The 24,013-nt window shown below is 42.4% G+C and overlaps 1 protein-coding gene across 1 annotated transcript in view; it reads right to left on the bottom strand.

Moving 5' to 3' along the window:
* PPM1H (protein phosphatase, Mg2+/Mn2+ dependent 1H) overlaps positions 1–19,645 on the bottom strand; it is a 291,732-nt gene extending 272,087 nt beyond the window's left edge. The window contains exon 1 of the mRNA XM_065934722.1: positions 19,377–19,645. Coding sequence (XP_065790794.1) covers positions 19,377–19,621 — 245 coding nt within the window. The 5' untranslated portion in view covers positions 19,622–19,645. The remainder of the gene's footprint in view (positions 1–19,376) is intronic.
* Positions 19,646–24,013: the final 4,368 nt, after the last annotated feature.

Below are 24,013 nucleotides of genomic sequence, written 5' to 3'. Positions count from 1 at the left end.
TGGTATGAAATGCAGCTAACTCACCCTTCAATTTATAAATAACCAACCCATCACATTTAAGGAACAGAACAACTAAGTTACTTAGTTTCCTTATAATACTGCAAAATTAGCTTTACAGATGAGGTAAAACCCTGCTTTGAGATATGGTAAAAAATAAATATATCCCAGGAAAGGACACGTGATTTAAGTTAAAAAACTAAGAGTATGTGTTTCTTGTGAGAAAAATTAGTGGTACACACTGTTTTGAATGGTTTCTATTTAAACTGGAATAGCCCTACTACAGAAATGGATGCTGAAGCAATTCTGTCAGGAACAAAGATACAGAAAGTAAATCAATCCTCTTAGAGTATCAAAAAGCACAGCAGAGAGGAAGCTGAAGTAGGTAACGATGCAGCCACTCATCCCTAGACACTTACCCCTGACGACCTTCAAAGAGCTATCGACGCTAGTGGCTGGTCACTTGACATCTGAAATGAACCTACCACGGTCCTCATCCTCCACCATAGGAAAATGTAGCACGTTCAACTCACAAAGAGCCAATACTGACTAACAGAACTATTCTCAACACCGGGAAATTATCTCCTGCAGGGACAAATTTTAAGTAGTCAGCTTCCCAGCGCTTTTAAAATATAATTGGATTTCCACCAGTTTTCAAAACCAAATCTTAGGCAAGATAACCATGTCCTTTACTCTTGGGTCAGAGCCGCTGACAAGAGCCGAGTGATTACAGTGGCTGCGGGGCCACATACAAGTACAAGATATTGATTTAAATTGCATCAAGTACAGCTGCTGTCCACCGCAATCTAACTGCCAAAGCAGAGGACATTAGCTCTGCAACAAGCAACGGCACACTTCTGAGAGCGCTGGTGATGTCCTCCGGTCACCCACCCTCAGGAAACCGGGCGCTAACCAGAGGGACAAACCTCAACGCCGGCTGTGACCTTCATTTTTTTTTTTTTTCTGGAAAGGATCAGTAAGTTTCATCCAATTGCATTTGTCAACTTTTCATATACAGACATCTACATACTTTACAAATAATAGCTTGACTGTAACTGCATCATGCCTTTAAAAAGGACATCCCAGAGTGGAATAGGAACCAATTATGCTGAAATCATCACCACTATTAGTTTTATCTCACTGATAAAAATGTATCCTTCTAGACAAAAAATTCAAATAGAAACTTTTTCTAAACAGATACAGTAGCTGCATTATCACTCTCAAAGAACTGGATGGGGGGAGCCTAAAAACGGAGTCTCTTTAATCCAGGAGAAGCCATTTGTTTAGAATGCATTTGTTTGTTCGAGAAACAATGTTACAGTCTGTGCTCCCCGCTCACCCCTCTGCTGCACAGGATGAAGGGTGATCCTCCAGGCAAGGAGTCTAGTCTCCATCCCACCATCCTGGGTTTACCAGGCTGTTAAATTCAGAAGTTTGAATCTCTCAGTTCACTCAGCTGTGTCTGACTCTTCGAGCATGCCAGGCTTCTCTGTCCTTCACCATCTCCCAGAGTTTGCTCAAACTCATGTCCATTAAGTCGATGATGCCATCCAACCATCTCATCTTTGTCACTCCCTTCTTCTCCTGCCTTCAATCTTTCCCAGCATCTGGTCTTTTTGTAAGAGCTGGCTCTTTGCACCAGGGAGTCAAAGTATTGAGCTTCAGCATCAGTCCTGGGGTTTTCTTTAGGTTTGATGGGTTTGATCTTGGGGTCCAAGGGATTCTCAAGAGTCTTCCCCGGCACCACAACTCGAAAGCACCATTCTTTGGTGCTCAGTCTCTTTAGGGTGCAACTCTCACATCCATACATGGACTATTGGAAAAACTACAGCTTTGACTAGACAGACCTTCATTAGCAAAGTAATGTCTCTGCTTTTTAATATGCTGTCTAGATTTGTCATAGCTTTTCTCCCAAGGAGCACGCACCTTTTAATTTCATGGTTGCAATCACCATCTGCAGGGATTCTGGAGCCCAAGAAAATAAAGTCTGACACTGTTTACTCTTTTTCCCCATCTATTTGCCATAAAAAGTGATTGGACCAGATGCCATGATCTCAGTTTTTTGAATGCTGAGTTTTAAGCCAGCTTTTTCCACTCTCTTCTTTCACCTTCATCAATTAAAACACATGTAATTAGATTTTCAACTTATTACTGCCTCTGCTAACATGCAAATCAGCCAACAGATCCTCCAGAGGTTTTATGATAATACAAACAAGATAAATGAAAAAGCACTAACTTTTATGAACTGTATATAAGTAACTTACAAGTCAGTAGAAATTAACTTATCAGTGCACAACCTCTGTTATGCTTCTTATTCCCTCTTCAGAGCTGGCAAGGACTCAATCACTGTCTTAACTGAGAACTAAAAAAGTGAACCAGCTTGTGAAGCCACGAGCTGGGCAGAAGAGCCAGGGTGACCTCAAGCTGTTTCTTCAAGGTACGCAACACCCCCAACATCATGTTATTCCTCTATCAAACTAAGCTTAGGTTTTAATCTTTTCTTCCCAAAAAGAATGTGTGTTAGTCACTCAGTCATGTCCGACTCTTTGCGACCCCAGGAACTGTAGCCTGCCAGGCTCCTCTGTCCATGGGATTCTCCAGGCAAGAATGCTGGAGTGGGTGGCCATTCCCATCTCCAGGGATCTTCCTGACCCGGGGATCAAACCCAGGTCTCCCACACTGCAGGCAGATTATTTACCATCTGAGTCACCAGGAAAAAAAATGTGAGCCTCTTAAAATCTGTATCTTCTGTGCCTTCGCCCATGTGAAGCATACAGCAAATCTATGATAAATGGTATAAAGAAAACCAGTACAATCCACTACTAAATAATCCCAGAACTGCCGTAAACCTAAACTGCTCAAAGATTTGTACTTTTAGCCCAGCCCTAGCAAATTCTGGCCCCTGTTGTTTTCATTGTCTATTAAAGGCAGGCAATCCTGACCCCCCTCGATTGTCTGATAGTCTTAAGCAGCCCCAACAAATGACACATGGAGCAAAGCCCTCTACTGTCTGAAACAAAGACCACAGACAGTGTGAAGAAGTGTACTCCTGAATCAGTGCAAACAGTCATGGTGGAAGTGGAAGATCTACATTCCACTGGAACTTTAAAAAAGTGCTCTATAGTTTTCTATTTGTAAAATACAGTTCAAAAAGACAGAAAGTTATGCCATTTATTCTCCACATGGGCAGTTTTCAAAGTATGGTTGGAATCCCTGGGATTTCCAAGACCCTTGCAAGGGATACAGGAGGTCAAAATTATTTTCATCATAATGCTATGAAGTTACTTTCCTTTTTCACTCATTCTCTCATGAACAGGAGTGGAGTTTACTCATAAGTGTAATAGTACAACCGACTAAATGCAGAAGCAGATAAGAATCCAGCTGTCTTCTATTAAGGCAGATGCTTCCCCCATGGCTCAGGGGTAAAAAATTCACCTGCAACACGGGAGACAAAGGTTTGATCTCTGGATAGGGAAGATTCCCTGGAAAAGAAAATGGCAACCCACTCCAGTATTCTTGCCTGGAGAATCCTGTGGACAGAGGAGCCTGGTGGGCCACAGTCCATAGGGTCACAAAGAGTCAGACATGACTGAGTCACAGAGCAGTCCGTCAAATGGACCTCCACGTATATAGTGACGCCACTCTTACTAAATTTTTGTTCTGAAAAAATGGTATTTTTTATTTTAAATGTTTCCATGTTTATTTTTAACTGAACTTATAGATATTTGTAAAAATTTCTCGGTTTTATTTCCCAATACAGTAAATATAACATATATATACAGGCATACTCCATTTTATTGTATTCGTTTTATTGTCTCAGAGATATGGTCTTTAAAAAAAAAAAATGAAATGTAAACCCTGAATCAAGCAAATCTATAGGTGCCATTTTTCCTAACAGCATTTGCTCGCTTCCTATCTCTGTGTCACATTTTGGTAATTCTTGCAATATTTCAATGTTTTTCATTATTGTTATATTAGCTATCATGATCTTTGATGTTACTACTGCAAAAAAGATTACAACTCACAAATGGTTAGCATTTTTTAACAATAAAATTTTTTTTTAACCTAAGGTGTGTCCATTTTTCTCAAGCATAATTCTATATTATATTCTCAGTGGACTACAGTATAGTGTAAACATAAACTTTGTATGCATTGGGCAAGCCAAAAAATTTATGACACTCATTTTATTGGTGATATTCACTTTATTGCAATGGTTTGGAACTGAAACCACACTATCTCTGAGATATGCCTGTATAGTTGACAAAACCAAAAACTCTTCAGGATCAAGTTGGGAACCAATACCAGTTTAGGAGTAGAATTTAATGAAATTAAATTTTAGTACAGAAATTTCTTTATTCTAACTGGTATATACGTACATAATTTTAAATAAGAAGATACTGGGTGGGCGTTGGACAGAGGGAAATGGACCAATTACATGACTTTGAGTTTTCATATCAAAAAGTGTAAGGTTCAGCACAAATAATCCACAGGTGAACTAAATCATATTAATAGATCGTGCTTAATTCAATAATGCTTTAGCTTGTGCACTGAGAAAGGGTTAATGAACAGGAATCTTATGAATACACCAAATCCCTACCTCCATCTCCCAAAATAAACTATGAAGGAAAGGGAAAAAAAAAGCTGAGCAGATGAGAGAGCAGAGAAAGGACGGATAATGTTCAGAAACATCAGTGGGCTTCCGAATTCAGTGTCCATGCAAACAGACTTTCATTTCCAGCCACTCATATACCAAGGAATCTACTTTTTTAGAAGAATCTGTTCTTACTGCTTACCTCCAGTTAAGAGTCAGAAAGCTAGATGTACTTTTTCCCTGTTTCCTCACAGGGCAGTCCAGATGCAGGGAATACAATGCAATGTCTCCAGTAAACACTTACTAATGTTCAGAGATTTATGCCTGAAATCTGTAAATACTGTGATAACTGTTGTATTCCCAGGTGTTGTGCTCATAATTTGAAATCAGCCCATAGAACAAAGGTGATCTTTGCTTCATTTGACATTAAAAGAACTCTACTGATTATGTCCCCATTATTTCTGGTCTATATATTTGAGCACTAATGTATACAACTCTGTATTAAGTATTAAAGAAATTAAAATGCATATGATGATGCCCATGCCCTCAAGATTATTCATGAAAAGTTAAACAGTTAAAAACAAGGGATGTCATCATTTATCCTTCATACGCATGACAGCCAATGAGTGCCTTAGCACTGAAGACAGACAAAAGCATTGAGCAGTTCTTCAGAGTTCAGTTTTAGACTAGTCCTTAAGGGTCACTTTTCTAAACCTCATAATTTAATCCTAAATCTGAAAAAGAAGTCTGGATCAACAAAAACATTACTTTGGTAAAGTACTTTAAAATAAAGGACATAAATGATATTTCAACATCACTGAAATGACAATGAACAATGAAGCAATATTCACACTGAACGCTGATATCTTCACACTACTGAAGTCACTAGAAATACTTGATAAGTCCAATTTGAACACTTTCCCCAGAAGAAAATGCCACCTTTAAAAGTATGGTTTAACGAAGTTTTAGCTATAAGCCTATTCATTCCAGGACTGTTTTAGTAGTTAAAAAAAAAACAACAAAAACTGCCTACCACCCAAGAAAAAGTATGTTAAAATCATAAATGGAATACAATGTAACTATTAAAAACAAGAGTACAATATTTATTGACATGAGGAGATAGTCACGCCAGTAACTCCATTTCAAGTGAAAAAACTACTATGCAGTATGTAGAATTACCCCATTTTGTAAACAAATACAAATGTACTTTAGAGATACACATGACCAGTTAAAGATACTTATGAGTGATAGAATTTATAAGTAATGTTTATGTTTTTCATAGCACTTAGATTTTGAAAGTGCCTACAATGAACACCTATCAATTCTGCAATAAGAGAAAAAAGTATATCATTATAAAAATATTAATTCTATGTTCCTGACTGATGAATGCTTTTCACCACCTTGGCAGGTCAGAAGCCTTCTAAAGACGTTTTTTAAGATCTTCTCACCCACAGTCAGTGGATGATTGAAACTGTTTCAAGATCAACTTTTGCCCAAGGGTCAAAAACTCTGTTAGAAAATAAAAATGTTCTCAGCAGGAGTTTAATTAAATTTACAGCTGACAAGCATCAGACTTTTCAGGTAACTTGCAGCACTTTGTGAGCCAAGAAAATAAAACAATTAAAACATCGTTTTTCAACAAGGAAAAGGACGTCGGGGACTTTGAAGTAATGTGCTACACATGTGAACCCCAAACAAAATAATCTCAGGATGAATATGAGCTGAAAACCCAGAGGGACAAAAGCCAAGCCTGTCAGCAGAGTTCCAACGTGGTCCAGGCTTCTTAACAATCAGGGAAGGGGGGGCTTTCCTGGAGGCCCCGGGGTTAAGACTGCACCTTCCAATGCAGGGGGTCTGGGTTCAGTCCCTGGTCAGGGAACCAAGATTCCACATGCCTGATGGCCAAAACACCAAAACATAAAACAAGCAATGTTGAAACAAATTCAATAAAGACTTCAAAAAAATCGTCCACATGAAAAAAATAAAAATCATCAGTGAAGGAAGCAGTAAGAGACCTAAGCTATTTTAAATATTGAAGAGGAAAAAGCGAATGAAAAATAGGCTGTGGACAGTAAGGACTCAAACAGCAATAAAACAACGGTTAATCCTTTGCGTCTGACTTAAATGCTTGCAGTTCATTGCAATCATCACCACACCCCACCCTTCCTACTGATTAGAAAATATTGCACCTGGTTAAAAAAATTTTAAGGGGCAGCAATACTTATTTTATACAGCTTGCTGGATAAAATCTTCCATGAGGGATCCATCCAGGAAAATAAATAGAAGGGTCTGTAACAGAGGGAAGGTTGGGAACCGGGACTGGAAGGAATCTCCAGCAGCCCCCAGAGACCAGTGACACCGCTTGGTGCCCCAGAGGATGGCAAGGCGGTGGGCAGGGCTTCAGACGGTGCGCGAGGTGGGAACGGGCCATCTAGGCCAAGCGGCACATCAGTGCCAACCTGATGACCCGGGGCCCTGAGCGAGGAGGCGGGGCAGGGGTTCAGCAACAGGCCCCTGCAATCCCCATCTGAGCACCTAGATATTTTCAAAAATAAACACCAGCTGCTATCGTCGGAGTTGCCAATTCTTTTCTTCCCATTTGGTGCTGCACTGAATCACCAGCCCAACTCTGGACACCTGGTTCTAACAAGCAGGGAGCACGGCCCCATTATTAACAATCACAGGGCAGGGTGCCAGGCGCCCATCTAATCTGGCTCTCCGGCTCTGTTCTAAACCCTACTTTACAGGGTAAAAGCTGTCCTAAAGGGCTGAAAAAATTACTCAGTTTTTCCAAACATATATTTTAGAGTTCATCCTCACAGGTTATTTATTTGCAACAAAATACTGTGGCTATCTCCTCTTATACAAACAAAAAAGAAGAAAACAATGGACTCCCCTGGTGGTTCAGGGGTTAAGACTCAGAGTTTGCACTGCAGGGAGAACAGGTTTGATCCCTGGTCAGGGAACAAGATCCTGAAAGCGGTGTGCTGAGGCCCCAAACCAACAATAACAAAACAAAACTCCCCGCTTAACAGTTCTTTCTGTAGTAATACCAGTTTGGTTCCCTCCATCCCCTCACGTTTTCCTAAGCTATTCATATTTCTCATGCCTAAAAATCTGTTTCCTGCTAAGCGTTTATTTTCTTTTACTTTTGCCAGTTGTGTGTTCTAAATATAACTTGTCAATGTTTGCCTTTCAAAAAGACAAAGAATGATTATTTAGCACATTGTGGAGGACTTCTTAAATATAGTCTTTCAATAATGCACAGCACTTTTATTTAAAAGATCAATGTTTCACTTGAGATATTTTCCCCCTCCTATGCTTATATGAAAAAAGTTACCTGGTAGAGATGCACCAGTTTTCAATAGCTTAAATGTCTACTTGTCAACTCCCTGAAAGGACCACAGAGTGCACGAATCTCTTTGGTCCACTCGGCTTGGCAAATAATTGACCTCTGCTGGCCCTAGAGCCCTGCAACGTTCATTACACGGCCCAGCCAGCCAGCAAGGCTCCATGAGGCCCGACAAGTTCCAGGCGCCAAGGCACGAATTCCCCAAGATGGCCCTGCAGGACCACGCAGCTGGCCTTGCTGACCCCCAAGGTTCACTAACTTGAAACATTCCACTCAGACTTGATTGTGCTTAAGTAAAAACTAAGAACTCAGGTAACAGAACTCCCAATGTGTGTGCATGCTCAGTCATGTCTAGCTCTTTGCCACCCCACTGACTTCAGCCCGCAAGGCTCCTCTGCCCATGGCATTCTCCAGGCAAGAATACCAGAGTGGGTAGCCATTCCCTTCTCCAGGGGAACTGAACCTGCATCTCCTGCACAGGTGACTCCGTGGTAAAGAATCTGTCTGCCAGGGGAGGGAGGTGGGAGGGGGGATCGGGATGGGGAATACGTGTAACTATATGGCTGATTCATGTCAATGTATGACAAAACCCACTGAAATGTTGTAAAGTGATTGGCCTCCAACTAATAAAATAATATTAAAAAAATAAAAAAGAAAGAAAGAAAAAAAAAAGAATCTGTCTGCCAATGCAGGAGGCCTGGGTTAGATCCCAGAGTCAGGAAGACCCTCTGACTTCCCACTCCAGTATTCTTGCCTGGAGAATACCACGGACAGAAGAGCCTGGTGGGGTACAGTTCATGGGGTAGCAGAGTGTGGGACAAATCTGAGCACAACAGTACCCCCAAAATAAACGTTAAAAGGGACTGGCTCATCAAAGCTGACTCAGGATGTGATTGAGCCCCAGTATTCAAAATTTCTCAGTTTACTTCCTCATGTTTAAGTAGCTGCTAATAGTAAAACACATAATCTATTTATTCACTTTAGCAAAACAGCACTAGGCGAAATGAACAGACTTTCTCGAACTATGAGAAAGAACTATTAAGTGGTTTTAAGACTTACAGGGTTTCCAAAAACATTAAAATGGTGTGTGGGGGGGGAGCTATTTGAAGTTAGGAAACAATGGTAATTTTGAAAATGTCTGGACTTTTAAACATAGGAAATGCACATATATTATGAAAGTTAATTTTTTTAAGTGCATTATACTCAACAGAACTATTTTTAAAAGCTTTGAAACTCATCCTTTCATATAAAATTTGATGTGCTAATTAACATGCCCTTATGGAATTTTAAGTCGCCTAGTGATTAGACGTTATTCGCTTCCTCTGAGTAATAAAATATATTATACTCTCTTCTGTGGCACTTTATTTATGAGAAAATGATGTCCATTAATGAATAATTTCACACAACGAATGGTCAGGTTCAATGATTCAGCCCTGGTCACTAGGATCATGGAACAGCATGAGATTCTAAAGTAACATAAGTTCTCTCTGGGCTCATTCTCCTTTTATTAAAATGGATAACAAGTGCTTATATTTAAATATACATGGCAGGGATTTCATGGGGCTTCCCTGATGGCTCAGCAAGTAAGGAATCTTCTTGCAGTGCAGGAGACTCAGGTTCGATCCCTGGGTTGGGAAGATCCCCTGAAGGAGGCAATGGCAACCCACTCCAGTATTCTTGCCTAGAAAATTTCATGGATTAGAGGAACCTGGCAGGCTACAGTCCATGGGGTCAATGCAGACCTCTACAAATGCAACTTAGTAGTAATATTTTTTCTCATAAATTACATAGAAAGAAAATATAGGGAAACACTTAAATTTTACAGCCATTCAGAAAAAAACTAAGTCAGAAACAGTATAACAAAGAAAGCGCCATGGATTCACATTCCACACCAGAAAAAGAGCAATTAAGCAGGTGCTTTAATTTCCCTCAACCTGCTAGTGGATTACATCTACTTCAGAAGTAAGGTAAACGTCGCTCAATGGAGTCTTTGTTATTCTGAAGCACCTTTCAGGCAACGGATTCAGCAATCTTCTCTGAGCGGTGCGCTCTTCAGTTAAGATTCACCTGCCAGGCTACCAGCTGAAAAGAAGAGTGACTCAAGTTTTAAACCAATTTTTCCTATTGATTTAATTGAACAAGAGCACATCAAAGAGATGTGTCTTCTGTTTTTCAATTTGACCCCATGTAAAACTCTCTTCTGGGTGAGTATTAAGTTATGGAAAGTGTATGGACTAAGTGAGGATTTCTGCAAAGCACCAACGCAGAAGTTCAGGCTGGGGTCCCCCCGCCTCACATGGATGAGGACCTGATGCTCTGGTGGTTTTCTCCACTGAGAAAGTCAAAGCTACTCAAACCTATGCTTTAATTTACTGTAGAAAATAACTTCATAGCATGAATCAAAGCCACTGGACTAAAGGAAATATACACTTATAAAAAAATAACGAGAATGGGACTTGCCCGGTGGTACAGTGGATAAGAACCTGCCTGCCAACACAGGTGGCTCGGGTTCAATCCCTGGGCCGGGAAGATCCCACGTGCCTTGGAGCAACCAGAGCCCACGAACCACAACTACTGAGCCCACATCTAGGGCCTGTAAGCAACAAGTGCTGAGCCGGTATGCCCCAAGGAGGAAGCCGCCTGCCCTAGAGGCCCTGAGATCCAGCTGCTGGGCCTGGGTGCTGCAACTCCTGAAGCCCACGTGCCACAGAGCCTATGCCCTGCAACAAGAGAAGCCACTGCAGTGAGAAGCCCCTGGTCACCGCGACTAGAGAAAGCCCGCGTGCACCGACCAAAACAAATAAAGAATTAAAAACAAAATAACAAGAATGGATTGATGGATAGACAAATGATTAAGCAAATGTAGCAAAATGGGTATTTTGGAATCTAGATGGTGGGCATGTGTGTGCTAAGTATACAATGGCTTCAAGTTTTCTGGATGTTTGAAAATTTTCATGACAATGCTGGAGGAAAATTACTCAATTAAAATCACAGTGAAGGAGACAGCAGGCCCTATGGGACAAACCTCAGTCTGGAAGGGAAGACTGGTTCTCAGCCTAACCCCAGGAACTCACAGATTTTAAAAGTGGAAAGGGCCTTGGGAATCCTCCAGAACAAGTAAAATAATGGTTTTGAGTCTGTGAAAAATGAGAAAAATAGGAGCGAAGCATTTTCAAAGAAACTAAAAACTTTTTTTTTTTCTTTCTGAGATTGTATGTCTCTACACTTCTGGTTCAAAATATCCTTTACTTCATAAAACATTAGTATAGTAGATAAGAAATTTGGTTTTTATGTCCTCACTTAGCAGTCAAATCTGGTCACCCTTGATTTCTGATCAATGTCCTCATCTCCTGTCTTGACCTTCAGCAAGAATCCCCCTACCCTTGATGTTTCCTCTTAGTAATTTTCCATCCACTGACCTCATTGCTCCGCTCTTTGGTTATAAATTTCCAGCTGTCTTTACTGTCCTGGGAGTTTAATCTTATCTCTCCCCATTACAATGTCCCTACTGCCAACAGTCTTGAATAAAGTCTTTCTTACCAGTTTAAGTGCCAGGATAATTTCTTTAATCATGCCGTTGTACAGGTATGTATAAAGGTCTTGGGACCTTCAGGTACAGAGAACTTGGCACCTAATCATGATACTTGTGGAAAAGAACAATTTGCTTCCCTAGTATGACCTTAAGGCTCCAAATACTGAGGTTTGAAATTTCCCAGAAGCACTAAAACATTCAAAACAAAACAAACAACTTCCCCCACCCTCAGTTTTGGTCTCTGATAATCTCAATACATGATTTCATTTCAACTTAATTTCAAAGAATAACTCTAAAGGGGGAATGACTATGCCATAAACTTCTCTTCAGGATGATGACTATGTCATAATTATGGACCCAGCATAGGAACACAATGATTTTATTGATTGGATGAGAAAAATAAAGGAAGCAGCTGAATGTTATTTATTTCCTGAGGGAAAATCTCAGAAATTCAAGGAAAAAATTATCAGTCATCTGTTAAAATTAGGCAAATCAGAGAAAATCATAAAGACACTTAATTCTTAAATTAACTTATTTTTTAAATGTTTTAATTAAGGAAACAATTCCATTTACAATTGCATCAAAAAAAAAAACACCTAAGAATAAATTTAACTACAGATGTGGAAGACCTGTACACTAAAAACTATAAGACACTAATAAATTAAGTTGAAGAAAATACAAGTTGATGAAAAGATATTCTATGATTACAAGTTGAAAGAGTTTTGTTAAAATGTCCACACTACCCAAAGCAATCTACAGATTCAATGCAATTTCTACAAAAATTACAATGGCGTCTTTCACAGAAACAGAACAAACCATCCTAAAGTTTGTATGGAACCACGAAAGACCTCAAATAACCGAGAAATCTTGAACAAGAACAAAACTGGAGGCATCACACTTCCAGATTTAAAGCTAAAGTGATAGTAATATAAACAGTAGGGTACCGGCATGTAAACAGACACACAGATCAATGGAACAGAGTGGAGAGTCCAGAAACAGACTCACAACTATATGGTTAATTAGTTTAGGACAAAACAACCAAGAGTACACCATGGGGAAAGGTCAGCCTCTCCAGTAAGTGGTGTTGGGGGAAAAGGACAACACAGGTAAAAGAAAAACTATCTTACATCATATATGAAATTAACATAAGATGGATTAAAGATTTGAATGTAAGATTTGAAAATTCCTAGAAGAAAACACAGGCACTAATCTCCTTGACATTGATCTTAGTAATGATTTTTTTGGATTTGATACCAAAAGCAAAGGGAACAAAAGTAAAAATAAACAAAACAGGCTACATCAAACGCAAAGCTTCTGCACAACAAAGGAAGCCATTAGTAAAATAAAAAAATCTACTGAATGGGAGAAAATATTTGCAAATCATGTATCTGATAAGGAGTTTATATCCAAAATATATAAAGAACTCATACAACTCAATAGCAAAACAAACAAAAACCCCCAAATCCTTAATTTTTAAAATGAGCAGAAGATACATTTTGCCAAAGATATACATGTGGCCAACAGGTACAGGAGAAAATGTTCAGTATCACTCATCATGAGTGAAATGCAAATCAAAACCACAATAAAATGCCATCTCACGCCTCTGAGAATGGCTATTATCAAAAAAATGAGAAATAACAAGTGCTGATAACGGCGTGGAAAAAAGGGAACCTTTGTGCACTATTCATGGGAAAGTAAATTATCAAGACCAATATGAAAAACAGTAGAGAGGTCTCTCAAAAAATTAAAAATAACTATTATATGATCTAGCAACTTCACTTGTAGGTATTTATCTGAAGGAAACAAAATGCTAACTCAAAAAGGTATCTGCATTTCCAAGTTCATTGCACCATTATTTATAGCAGCCAAGACACGGAAACAATCTGAGTGTCAGCTGATAGATGAGTGAATAACGAAAATATGAGATATATATAAAACATATATACATATACTTAAAATGGAATATTACTCAGCCATAAAAAGAAGGATATCCTACCATTTGCGACAATATGAATGGACCTTAGTGCCTCATATTAAATGGAATTATTCAGAGAAAGACAAACACCATATGATTTCACTAATACTTAGAATCTTAGAAAAGAAACAACCAGACTCATAGACAACGGACTGATGCCTGCCACGGACAGGGCCTGAAATGAAGGTGGTCAAGTTGTACAAACTTCCTGTTATAAAATAAGTCCTGGGAAGGTAATGTACAGCATGGTGACTATAGTCAATAACACTGTACTGTATATTTTAAAGTTTCTAAAAGCTTTCACCACAAGAAAAAAAAATTGTATCTGTGAGTTGGTGATGGGTGTTGACTATCTCACAACGGCTGAGACGAAGGGTGATCATTTCACAGTACATGTATGTATTGAATCATCAGGTTGTACATTTGAAGTCAGTATATGTCAATTATATGTTCATTTTAAAAACTGTCTAGAATAACACATTTTTAGAAGTCAATTCTATTATGCAGTCAGCTTTAAATTATCAGCCAATGGTGATGTAACTGGGCTTCCCTGGAGGTTCAGACAGTAATGAGCCTGTCTGCAATGCAGGAGACCCGGGTTCGATCCCTGGGTTGAAGAAGATTCCCTGGAGGAGGGCATGCAGTCGACTTCAGTATTCTTGCCTGGAACATCCCCATGGAGAGAGGAGACTTAAGGGCTATGGTCCATGGGGTCACAAAGAGTAGGACATGACTGATCGACTAAGCATAGCATAGTGATGTACCTCTAACCAGGAAGCACTCTGTGGTGGAACAAAATCAGAGACGATGTCTATCTAACTGCGGTTGAAACACAGCATTAACACAGGATCTCACAAGAATCAAATCTTCTGTCTGGAGCAGCCCTAGTCTTTGATGAAGTGCAGGCATTTTTCTAAGAAAAGGAACAGCCCAGGAGCTCCACCCCAGAGGGAATGACTTCATTATAATCTGAAAAATGGAAGAGAGCTCAGCCACCTGCTTTAAAGTAGGAGATTAATACTTTCTGCAGGTTAGTGGGAAGGTAGATGAAATATTTTAGACTACTTTGCACTGATCTTTAGAAAATTGCTAAGGAGAGCTCTGTTAAGTGAATCTTCCCCCCCTCGGACCCTGGCAATAGTACACCCCATTCATTTCCCCCCCTTATCCAACAAGAAGTAGAGAACCTCAAGTTTCCTCAGTTACAAGTCAAAGAGGAAGTTCCCAGGGAGGAGCTCTGCTACCAGGTGTAAGAGGGGTGGGTGTAGCGGAGGTCAGAAGGGAAAGACAAAGGCCAGGGGATTTCTGAGCTTCGGGGCCAGGGAGAAATAGTGGTTTCTCTGTCATCACCACTACACAGCCAACTAATGTGATTTATCTGTAATTGCTAATTAGGGCCAGTGACGTGGGAGACAGAACAGCCTACAGATTCCAAACTAAATCCAAATACTTGTGGGCTGTTTGCTGGATTTAAATAAGGTTATTTCATCAACATTTTCACTACCTTCATGAGACAAAAAGGACTTATATAATGTACATTTTAACAGAAGCTCTCAAAGTAGCTTTCTTTAAATACCTATGTCTGGGGTAGTTTTGTAAGAAAAACAATAGGGAAAAAATTGCATAGTTACAGCTATAATCTAAGTAAAATGATGCTATAACTATGACTTATTCTTTCTGTACAAGCAAAGAAATCTATCACTGATAAAACGAATATGATGGTTTCATAGAGCACTGCACATTCTCTGGCATTACCTACTGTTGTAGTTTTAGGCACAAACTCCACATTTACTTGGATCTCTACGTCCAACTGACCATCAGTGGGAAAGACGTCGGGCAAACAGATCAAAGAGAAGGAAAGTCAAACAGCACTCCTAACCCATTAAAAAAAACTGAACCCATTTCCAGGTGCTTGTAGCACTTGAGGAGTATTTAAACTTGTGGAGAAAGAAAGGAAGCAGCTGCCCTATGAGGCCTCTGGGTCAGACCATTGCTTCCCATGGTTCTCTCTGAGCTGGCCTAACAGGCTAAGTCGGTAATTTAATACCAAACTAAAAACAACAACAAAAACTTGCTAATCCATGTTTTCATAAAGATTTTAACTCAGTGAACAGTGTCTGTAGCTGCAATGTTTTAGAGCCTAGCAGACAGCTTTGAAACAAATGGCTAAACTTTTCAACCACAATAGGAGGCTTTCTGAGGAGCCAGGAAATTCCATGTAGCACAATGCCAAGAAATACTGAATAAAAGAGGGTTTTCTGTTTCTAGATCCCCAAATCTTACACGGATCACTTAGGCTACTTCTCAAGTTCTATAACCTATCGAGGGGCTTCCTTGGTGACTCAGCAGTAAAGAATCTGCCTGTCGATGCAGGAAATGCAGGTTCAATCCCTGGGTTGGGAAGATCCCCTGGAGAAGGAAATGGCAACTCACTCCACTATTCTTGCCTGGGAAATCCCATGGACAGAGGAATCTGGTGGCTACAGTCCATGGGGCTGCAAGACGTTGTACACAGCTTAGTGACTAAACAACATGACCTATAGAGCAACTCCTTCTGAAAAGGATGAACAGTAAGCTGCAAAAGCTAGACCATTTCTCCCTTTATTCTTTTTTCTACCATACAAAAGTTCAGCATGAGAGTTCAACTCTCCTCTAACTCCTCAGTTACCAAGTGATGTCAATTCCTCCTCCTCAGGAAGGCTTACAAAGCAGCTCACTTTCTAGAAAGCTAAGCAAACCACCTGGGATTCAGGCTGTGACTCACACCCCTCTGATCCCCACTCTGAGCAATCTTACCAATTCTCTCTCTCTGGCACCTTCTAAAACAAAGATAATTCCTCCTCCCAGTAGATCCTGAGCAGTGTTACTGGCAGCCGCCTCTGACCATAACCACAGTTCCTACTTGTCCTTCTCTCCCCTTCTCTATTTCAACCATTTTGATCATTCGGGATGTATTGTGGCAGGAAGATAAAGTATAGTTCAAGGTTTGAGGAAGTCGTTCATCACAAGGGAAGTGGCAAAACAACGTTAATGGTTAATCCGGGATGCAGATGGATGTGCCATCGAGTACCACACTGGAGGGAGGTAGTCTGGGCTTCCATGGTGGCTCAGATGCTAAAGAATCTGCCTGCAATGCAGGAGACCTGGGTTAGATCTCTGGGTTGGGAAGATCCCCTGGAGAAGGGAATGGCAATCCACTCCAGCATTTTTCCTGGAAAATTTCATGGACAGAGGAATCTCATGGGCTACAGTCCATGGAGCAGGGAGGTAGTTTGGTGTTATGGGCTCTGCAGTCAGACCGCTTAAGTGCAAATATAGGCTCTGTTAAGGTGGTAAGACTCTGGACAAGTTGCTTAACCATTCAGTGTCTGTATCCTTATCCATAAGATGGAAATGTTAGTACCTACCTCACAGGATTGTTGTGAGACTCAAAGGATATGATACAAACCTGAAAACCTTACAATCACTGAACAGTAAGCATTATGCTAGTTACTTTTGAAATGTATAGTATGTACACAGTCATGAAATGTATAGTATGTTCTTTTGAAATGTATGTTCTTTTGAAATGTATGTTCTTTTGAAATGTATAGTATGTATTCATACTATAAATGTATAGTATATATACATACTATAAATGTATAGTATTCATACTATACATTTCAAAAGAATGAGGCAATTCTATATTATTTCCTTGGAATAAAGTCCATGACATAGCGTTTTGTGAAACTACAGAATAACATGCTTAGTTTGAGTCTATTTGAGAAACGAAAAAGAAGATCAGGATATATATTTATAGGTGCATCCAACTAAGTCTACAAAGGCAGGTACCACTACTCAAACACAGAATTGCCTGGGTAGACAGGGGTGGCTTACATTTGTATACAGGTCTTTGCTTGAATTCACAAGTGTATATTAATTTCATAACTAGCTTTAAAAACTAAACATTTTACAGTGGCCTTTCTAACCTTCCAATTGAACCTCCCTTATGTTCTAGTCAAGGAAAAGATTAGCTTCTTGGAGATAAGGAAGCTAAGGCCAGGTAGGAGGAGGTACAACTCCTGCCACGGGCCGCATTTCAGATTCCCTTACAGTCTGTATAGCCCTTTGTACATCATCTGCTTGCCACAGTTTTCAAACTGATCGTTTTCCCCCCCTTCCCCTTCCTTCTTGCTATCTGAGGTACTCCTCTTACTGTGTTCAAGTAGCTTCCACATTGTGTTGTAACATCTTTCTTCCTAGCTCTCATAACTTTCTCACCACTTGCCTCCTTATCTCTGCCCTTCAGACCTAGGTGCCACGGCCCTGGTGAACCCACTGGAGTGACAAGGGGTCCCTACACATTTTGACAGGCATAAGCGCCCCTTTTACAGAATTGCAGGACAAAGTTTGCTCCAAGTTGATTTTTGCCTTGCAAAAGTCCAAACGGTCTTCCAAGCAAGATGGAGGGTTTGGCGGAGCCCGAGGTGGTATTTTAGTCAGGAAATAGTCCTTGCTGCTTTGGAAGGCACTTTTCAACCACACAAGTGTTTTTGCTAGCTTTCTCCTGAAAGGTATAATAATACTTTGTACCTCCCTCATCCCCAACGCTCTCTACCACGCCTGCCCTTTATTACGTGTTAATTTTTTTTTTATTGTTTTAGCACTCATCACTCTCACCTGTTTCCTATTTTTCACCCTCTAGTCACCTACCGCCATTTATACATATTTTCTGTTTCAGCACGTGGGGAAACAACTGGATGACGAAAGGGGAAGGAAAAAGAATTCGGAGTTCTCGGAAGAGGGTCTTGCAAACTATCTGTCACCCCGGAACCCGGAGCGTCGGGGATCCTGCCTGCTCGGGGCTATCCGGGCCACCAGAACAGGGTCAGCATCACAGCGCCCGGCTTCGGGAGAGCCGATTGGTGCCCCGAGGAGCCAATCAGCGGCGAGGCCGGGCCCCGGCGGGGGAGGGCCCCGATTACAGAGCGGATGGAGTTAAAGGCAAAGGGGCAGGTGTGCACTTTTGCCCCCACCGAGCCATCATTAATCCCGAAACTCTGGTCTCCTAAATTCTACCTTCCGAATCTCCCAGTTTTATGACGCTGTGCATAGCAGAAATAAACAGCCCTTATCCTACCATTCATAAGACGCTCAATGGAAGCGCTGTAGAGTTGGGGGTGGGGAGGCCATTAAAATCCTTCCTCTCTCCTTTCCCAGTTCCACTCCAGGTCGATCAACGTAACTCAGTCGGTTCTTGAAATAGTAAATCACTCAACCTCTCACTTAATCGCCAAAGCTGATTACCAAAATGCTATCATTAGGCACCTGGGAGAAGTTGCCCCCTCCCCAAGGACAGGGGGAAACAGCACTGGCATTCACTAAAGGCTCAGGGTTTTCCCACCCGCAAAAGAGAAGCCGAGGAGGTCTTAGGCTGAAGTCTGAGAGCCTGAGACCTGAACTGTGCAACCCAGCGCCGGACCGCGGCCGCCGGGACAACCGCCCCCAACGCCCCAACCCCCGGCGCAGCGACAGTTTCTCCAAGCTCTACCCCACAAACTTCACGCGGAGGCACCGATTTGGGGGGAAGGGCGCAGAGACACCAGGTTTCCCTGCTGTGTTTCAAACTTCAGCAGGGCTGTTCCACGCACTTTCTTCCAAGTGACACAGCCCCCGGATTCACAAACGCGTCCAGCCTTAGCTTTCCCACGGTCCAGCGCTGCCACCCACCACCCAAACCCGGGCTGGAGACGCCGCGTCCTCGGGGCTGGGGGCGAGGGGAGGAGGGGAAGAGAGCAATGGCCAGCCTAAGTTAAGAGGTGCCCTCCGCGGCCTGGACGCCGGCAGCCAGCGGAGGGCCCTGGGGCCGAGGAACAGGGAGAGGGGAGAGCTGGAAGCGTGCGGGGAAGGGCCGCGAGGAGAGAAGGGGCGCCGCCGGTGTCGCCGCACTCACTCTGCGTAGCCAGTGGCCCAGGGCAGCCGCCGGGTCTCCTTGAGGATGAGGATAGGGCGGGCGATGTGGTCGGCGCTGCACTCCACCTCGTCCTGAGACAGCCCCAGGAACTCGGGTCGCCCGTAGGGGAAGCGCAGCGGCAGGTCCGAGCCTCCGCAGCCGCCGCTGCCGTGCTCGGAGCCTGAGCTGCCAGCCATGATGCCGCCCATGAAATTGGCCACGGCAGATTTCACTCGAGTGAGCATATTACTCCGGAGCCCGGCGGCAGCGGGGCGAGCAGGGGGCGGCGGCGGCGGGGCCCGGACGAGGCGCAGCGCGGGGCATGCAGGCTGCGGCGGGCGCCGGGCGCACGGGCAGCCGGGCCGCGGGGCGCGCCGCGCGGCTCCCAGAGCCTACTGCTGCAGGGGGCCGAGCCCCGGCCTCCCGCGCTCCGTGCCGCCGCCGCCTCCCCCCGCTACACTTCCGCAGCCGAGCGGCATGGAGCGGGCCCCCGGCCCAGCCGGGGGAGACGCCGGCGCTCCGGGAGCGGCTGCGCGGCGGCAGCTTGCAGCGGGTCCCTTCCCCGCCCGCAGCGCCCGGCTCCTGCGTGAGCGGAACTGCGCCCACCCAGCGAGCCCGCGGAGCCGGCGCGGCTGCTGCCACGGCTACCGCCGCCGTCGAGTCATGTGATAATCCCGTTGCAAGGGCTCCAGCGGCTGCCGGGGCCGCGGCTCGGCCCCTCCCCTGCCGGCCCGAGCGAGGCTCGCACCCGGACCGTGACCTCCGCTGGGAGGGAGCGCCAGGCCCCGTCGGTACCCGGCGGCGGGGATGGGGGGCGCTGTGAGCCGGCGGCCGTACAGGTGTCAGGGGAGGTCACGTGGAGCCGGGCCGCCGGGAAAAGCCAGCTGAGGAATCCACTCGCGGAGGAATGCTGCCTACGCTTTCTGAAAGGGAAACTTTGGGCGCTGGAGGGGGAAAGGTAGACAGGTGGAATCCCGATGGGGCTGCTCCAGGTACTGGAGTGGAAAAGAGGAGCACCTGGTGTGAGAGTCTTCGGAGCAACCCTCAGTGGCTGCACAAAAATCATTAAAAGTTCTTCCCGAGGCATTTCTAGAATTACTTTTCTTGTTCTTTCAGTACCACCACACGCATCATTATCTGCGGAGCAGACCCTGTTTCGAAACCAGAGTAAGGTTGATGGCCAAGAAAACAAAAGAGCTCTAAGAAATCAGAAGCAGGCACTATTTTACCTAGTGGTCAATTGCTTAATAGGTTTATACAAGCATTTTCCTTCAACATACCAACAAAACCGGAGTATCTTTTCAAAGCTGACCCTGTTTACTATTGATACACTTAATGCAGCCTTTGCTTTATTCAAAACATTGTTATAAAATTATCTAAGGGCACTTTAAAATGGAAGGAATTAAAAAAAAGCAACTCCAAAGCCAAAGTAAAAATGAATAAATGCCTGCAACCATAACATTTTGTGGCAATCTTGTATTAAAACAAAATGTTTGCGAAGAATCGATAAACGTGCTTCATCAGGGAGTAACGTTTGGTAAACATCGGCTTAAATTTTTTTTTTTTTTTTTTGCAAGAGAGCTGTGTCCTGTTCATGTTTACTTATTCTGTTTCCTGTTCCTATGTTTACCTACAATGTAATTTGCCAAGATTCTGTGTTACATGTGGAGGTACATACTGAAAGGCTCGCTTGGAAATCGGGAAGGAATACAGGCCCTTTTTCAGCAAGTGGGGGCGGGGGAAAGAGCAGCCCAGGTTTCTGAGGGTAAGAAAATTCTTTGAACAGAATTAGCATCCTGGCTTTCAGGGGAGAACTGAGTAGACTTCACTAATTCCCTTTATTCAGTATCTGTACTTTTTAAGGCAGTTTCTCCTTTGACTTTTTCATGAATAGGTACTTCGGTTTACTATATAGCAAATGAGTATGTAAAAGACAACATTCAACCTTTCAGTGAATATCACTCCTGTCAATGAATTCTTTAATTTTTTTCTCAGAGGTAACTCAACTGGTAAAAAATTCGCCTGCAATGCAGGAGACCCCAGTTTGGTTCTTGGGCCAGGAAGATCCGCTGGAGAAGGGATAGGCTACCCACTCCAGTATTCTGGTCTGGAGAATTCCATGAACTGTATAGTCCATGGGGTTGCAGAGAGTCAGACACGACTGAGTAACTTTCAGAAGAGAAATGTAGTTTTTTATCTTGGCCCCCTTTCCCTAATTTTAAAATTGGGAGCAGAACTGATAAAGATGCAAAAGCTGAAGAACCATCCCCCCCCCCCCAAAGTCTTCTCAATCTTTGCTTTGTTCATTATAAACTGTTTCTAAATGAGAAATATCAATGTAGTGATTAAACAGTCAACCAACTATTAATACCTGCTCCAGCATCCACTGAGATATAGAAACTTAGAATCTCCTTGTCAAGCTCTTGTAGAACAATGACCTTTTAACAACCTCCTATGGATACTTCCTGCTTCCCAGGGGGCTCAGTGGTAAAGAATCCACCTGCCAAGCAGGAGATGCAGGTTCAATCCCTGGGCTTCAAAGATCCCTCGGAGAAGGAAATGGCAACCCACTTCAGTATTCTCACCTGGAAAATTCCATGGACAGAGGAGCCTGGCAGGCTACACACCACTGGGTCCGGAAGAGTCAGACAAGACAGAGCAACTAAACAGCAGCTACAACATAGATACTTCAGTAACAAATCTCTATTGAGATGAATTTACTACTTTCTTCCCTTCATTTCACCTTAGGGCAAGGCTTTACTAGAGGCTTTACTTTACCTAAGGCTTTACTTAGGTATTTACTAGAAAAAGGATTTATTTTTCAATTTAAAAGTAGTACCCAGTCACAGTCAATAAAGTTCAATAGTACAGACTGTAAACAAAAAAAGTAAAAGACCAAATCATTTCCCTAGGGGATCACCCCTGTTAATATTTTCTGTAGGCTTTTTTGTCAAGTAGGGTATTTATCATAATTAAATTTGGTAATATTAGCCATATTTATGAACCAGCATTTTGTAAGAAGTTATTTTATGTTTGTCTGTAATCTAGCTATTATCTGTCATGGCAAAGTTCTGGCATATCTTTGTGCAGGGCAAACTTTGTTCTGCTAACCACAGGCAAAACAGGGATGCCATGCCTGTTCTTTGGATTTCTTTGGTATGTGTTCACAGCCAACTAATTAATCAACTATCTTATCTCTATACCCACCTCTAAGGTCAGTGTCCCATCTAGGGTTTTACAGAGAAATATTTCCCATATAATTTACTCCCCAGTTATGTCAGTCATGAAGATCAGTGCTTTAGTTAAGTGGTAAATTGTCATTAAAATGGGAGTAGTCATTGCTTTTGGAGAAGGAAATGGCACCCCACTCCAGTGTTCTTGCCTGGAGAATCCCAGGGACGGGGGAGCCTGGTGGGCTGCCGTCTATGGGGTCGCACAGGGTTGGACACAGCTGAAGTGACTTAGCAGCAGCAGCAGCAGTCATTGCTTTTAGGGAAGCCCCTGAAAAAGTACCTTTCAAACCTGTTACAGATGCAAATTTGGTAGTATTTGTGCTCCCAGCTTTGAAAGCAGTTATTTATTCCCTAAATCAAATGGCATAGTAGTCAATGGGTTTGTTATACCCTGTGTGTATGCTCCACTCATCAAAAAGTATCCTTCATTTGTCTCTCTTGTTAATCTCTTTTCCCCTGAAAATTATGAGTTTGAAGCCTTTAGTAGAATATTCATTTACAGGATAGATACATAGACCTTATATTTGGATGTTCTTTGTGTAAACATAATCTCATTTCTAGGCCTATGATATTATATTTTTGACTATTTAATGACTCTTTGCTAGCAACAAGACTATTTTCAAGAGAAAACAAAGAAGGTATGGATGATGTCTTCAGTCAAAGCATCAAGGAAACCCCCCAACCCCAGATATCAATGAATTACAAAAGGAAAAACAGTGACTTGCAGTGAAAAAAAAAAAAAAATCCTGGCAGTCATCACCTAAAACAAGTGATCAAGGTTAACATCCTGTACCTGCTGACATTTCGTGATGAAACTAACACATCACTTCATGGTATTCTTCCCCAAGTCCTTAACCTCTGTATAGTCATGAGAGAACATGAGTCAAACCCAAGCCAAAGATATTCTACAAAAATACCTAACCAGGTATCTTCAAAGTGTCGAGGTGGAAGGCATAAACTATTGGGTATGAAATAGGCTACAAGGATGTATTTGAAAACATGTGGAATAAAGTCATTTTGTCATGTGTATGTGTGTGTGATAGTTGCTCAATCATGTCTGACTCTTTGCAATCCCATGGATTGCAGCCTGCCAGGTTCCTCCATCCATGGGATTTCCCAGGCAAGAATACTGGAGTGGGTTGCCATTCTCTTCTCCAGGGGATCTTTCTGACCCAGGGATTGAACCCAGGTCTCCTGCACTAGAGGTGGACTGTTTACTATCTGAGCCACCCGAGTGATACTATATGTAAATGGAGTGTAATCTTTAAAAAATAGTATAAATTGTTTTTAAGTGTCCAATTTCTGTAAGTCAAGGCAAACCTGAGGAACTGTTAGACTGGGGATATAAGGAGCACAGCCTACTACAACAGCGAATGGACGTTAATTTCTTAGTTTTGACGTCAA

The sequence above is a fragment of the Muntiacus reevesi genome, chromosome 4 (genome assembly GCF_963930625.1).
Source record: "Muntiacus reevesi chromosome 4, mMunRee1.1, whole genome shotgun sequence".
Taxonomy (NCBI): Eukaryota; Metazoa; Chordata; class Mammalia; order Artiodactyla; family Cervidae; genus Muntiacus; species Muntiacus reevesi.
The sequence above is the reverse complement of the archived record's forward strand: the minus strand, read 5'-3'. Positions and strand labels throughout refer to the sequence as shown.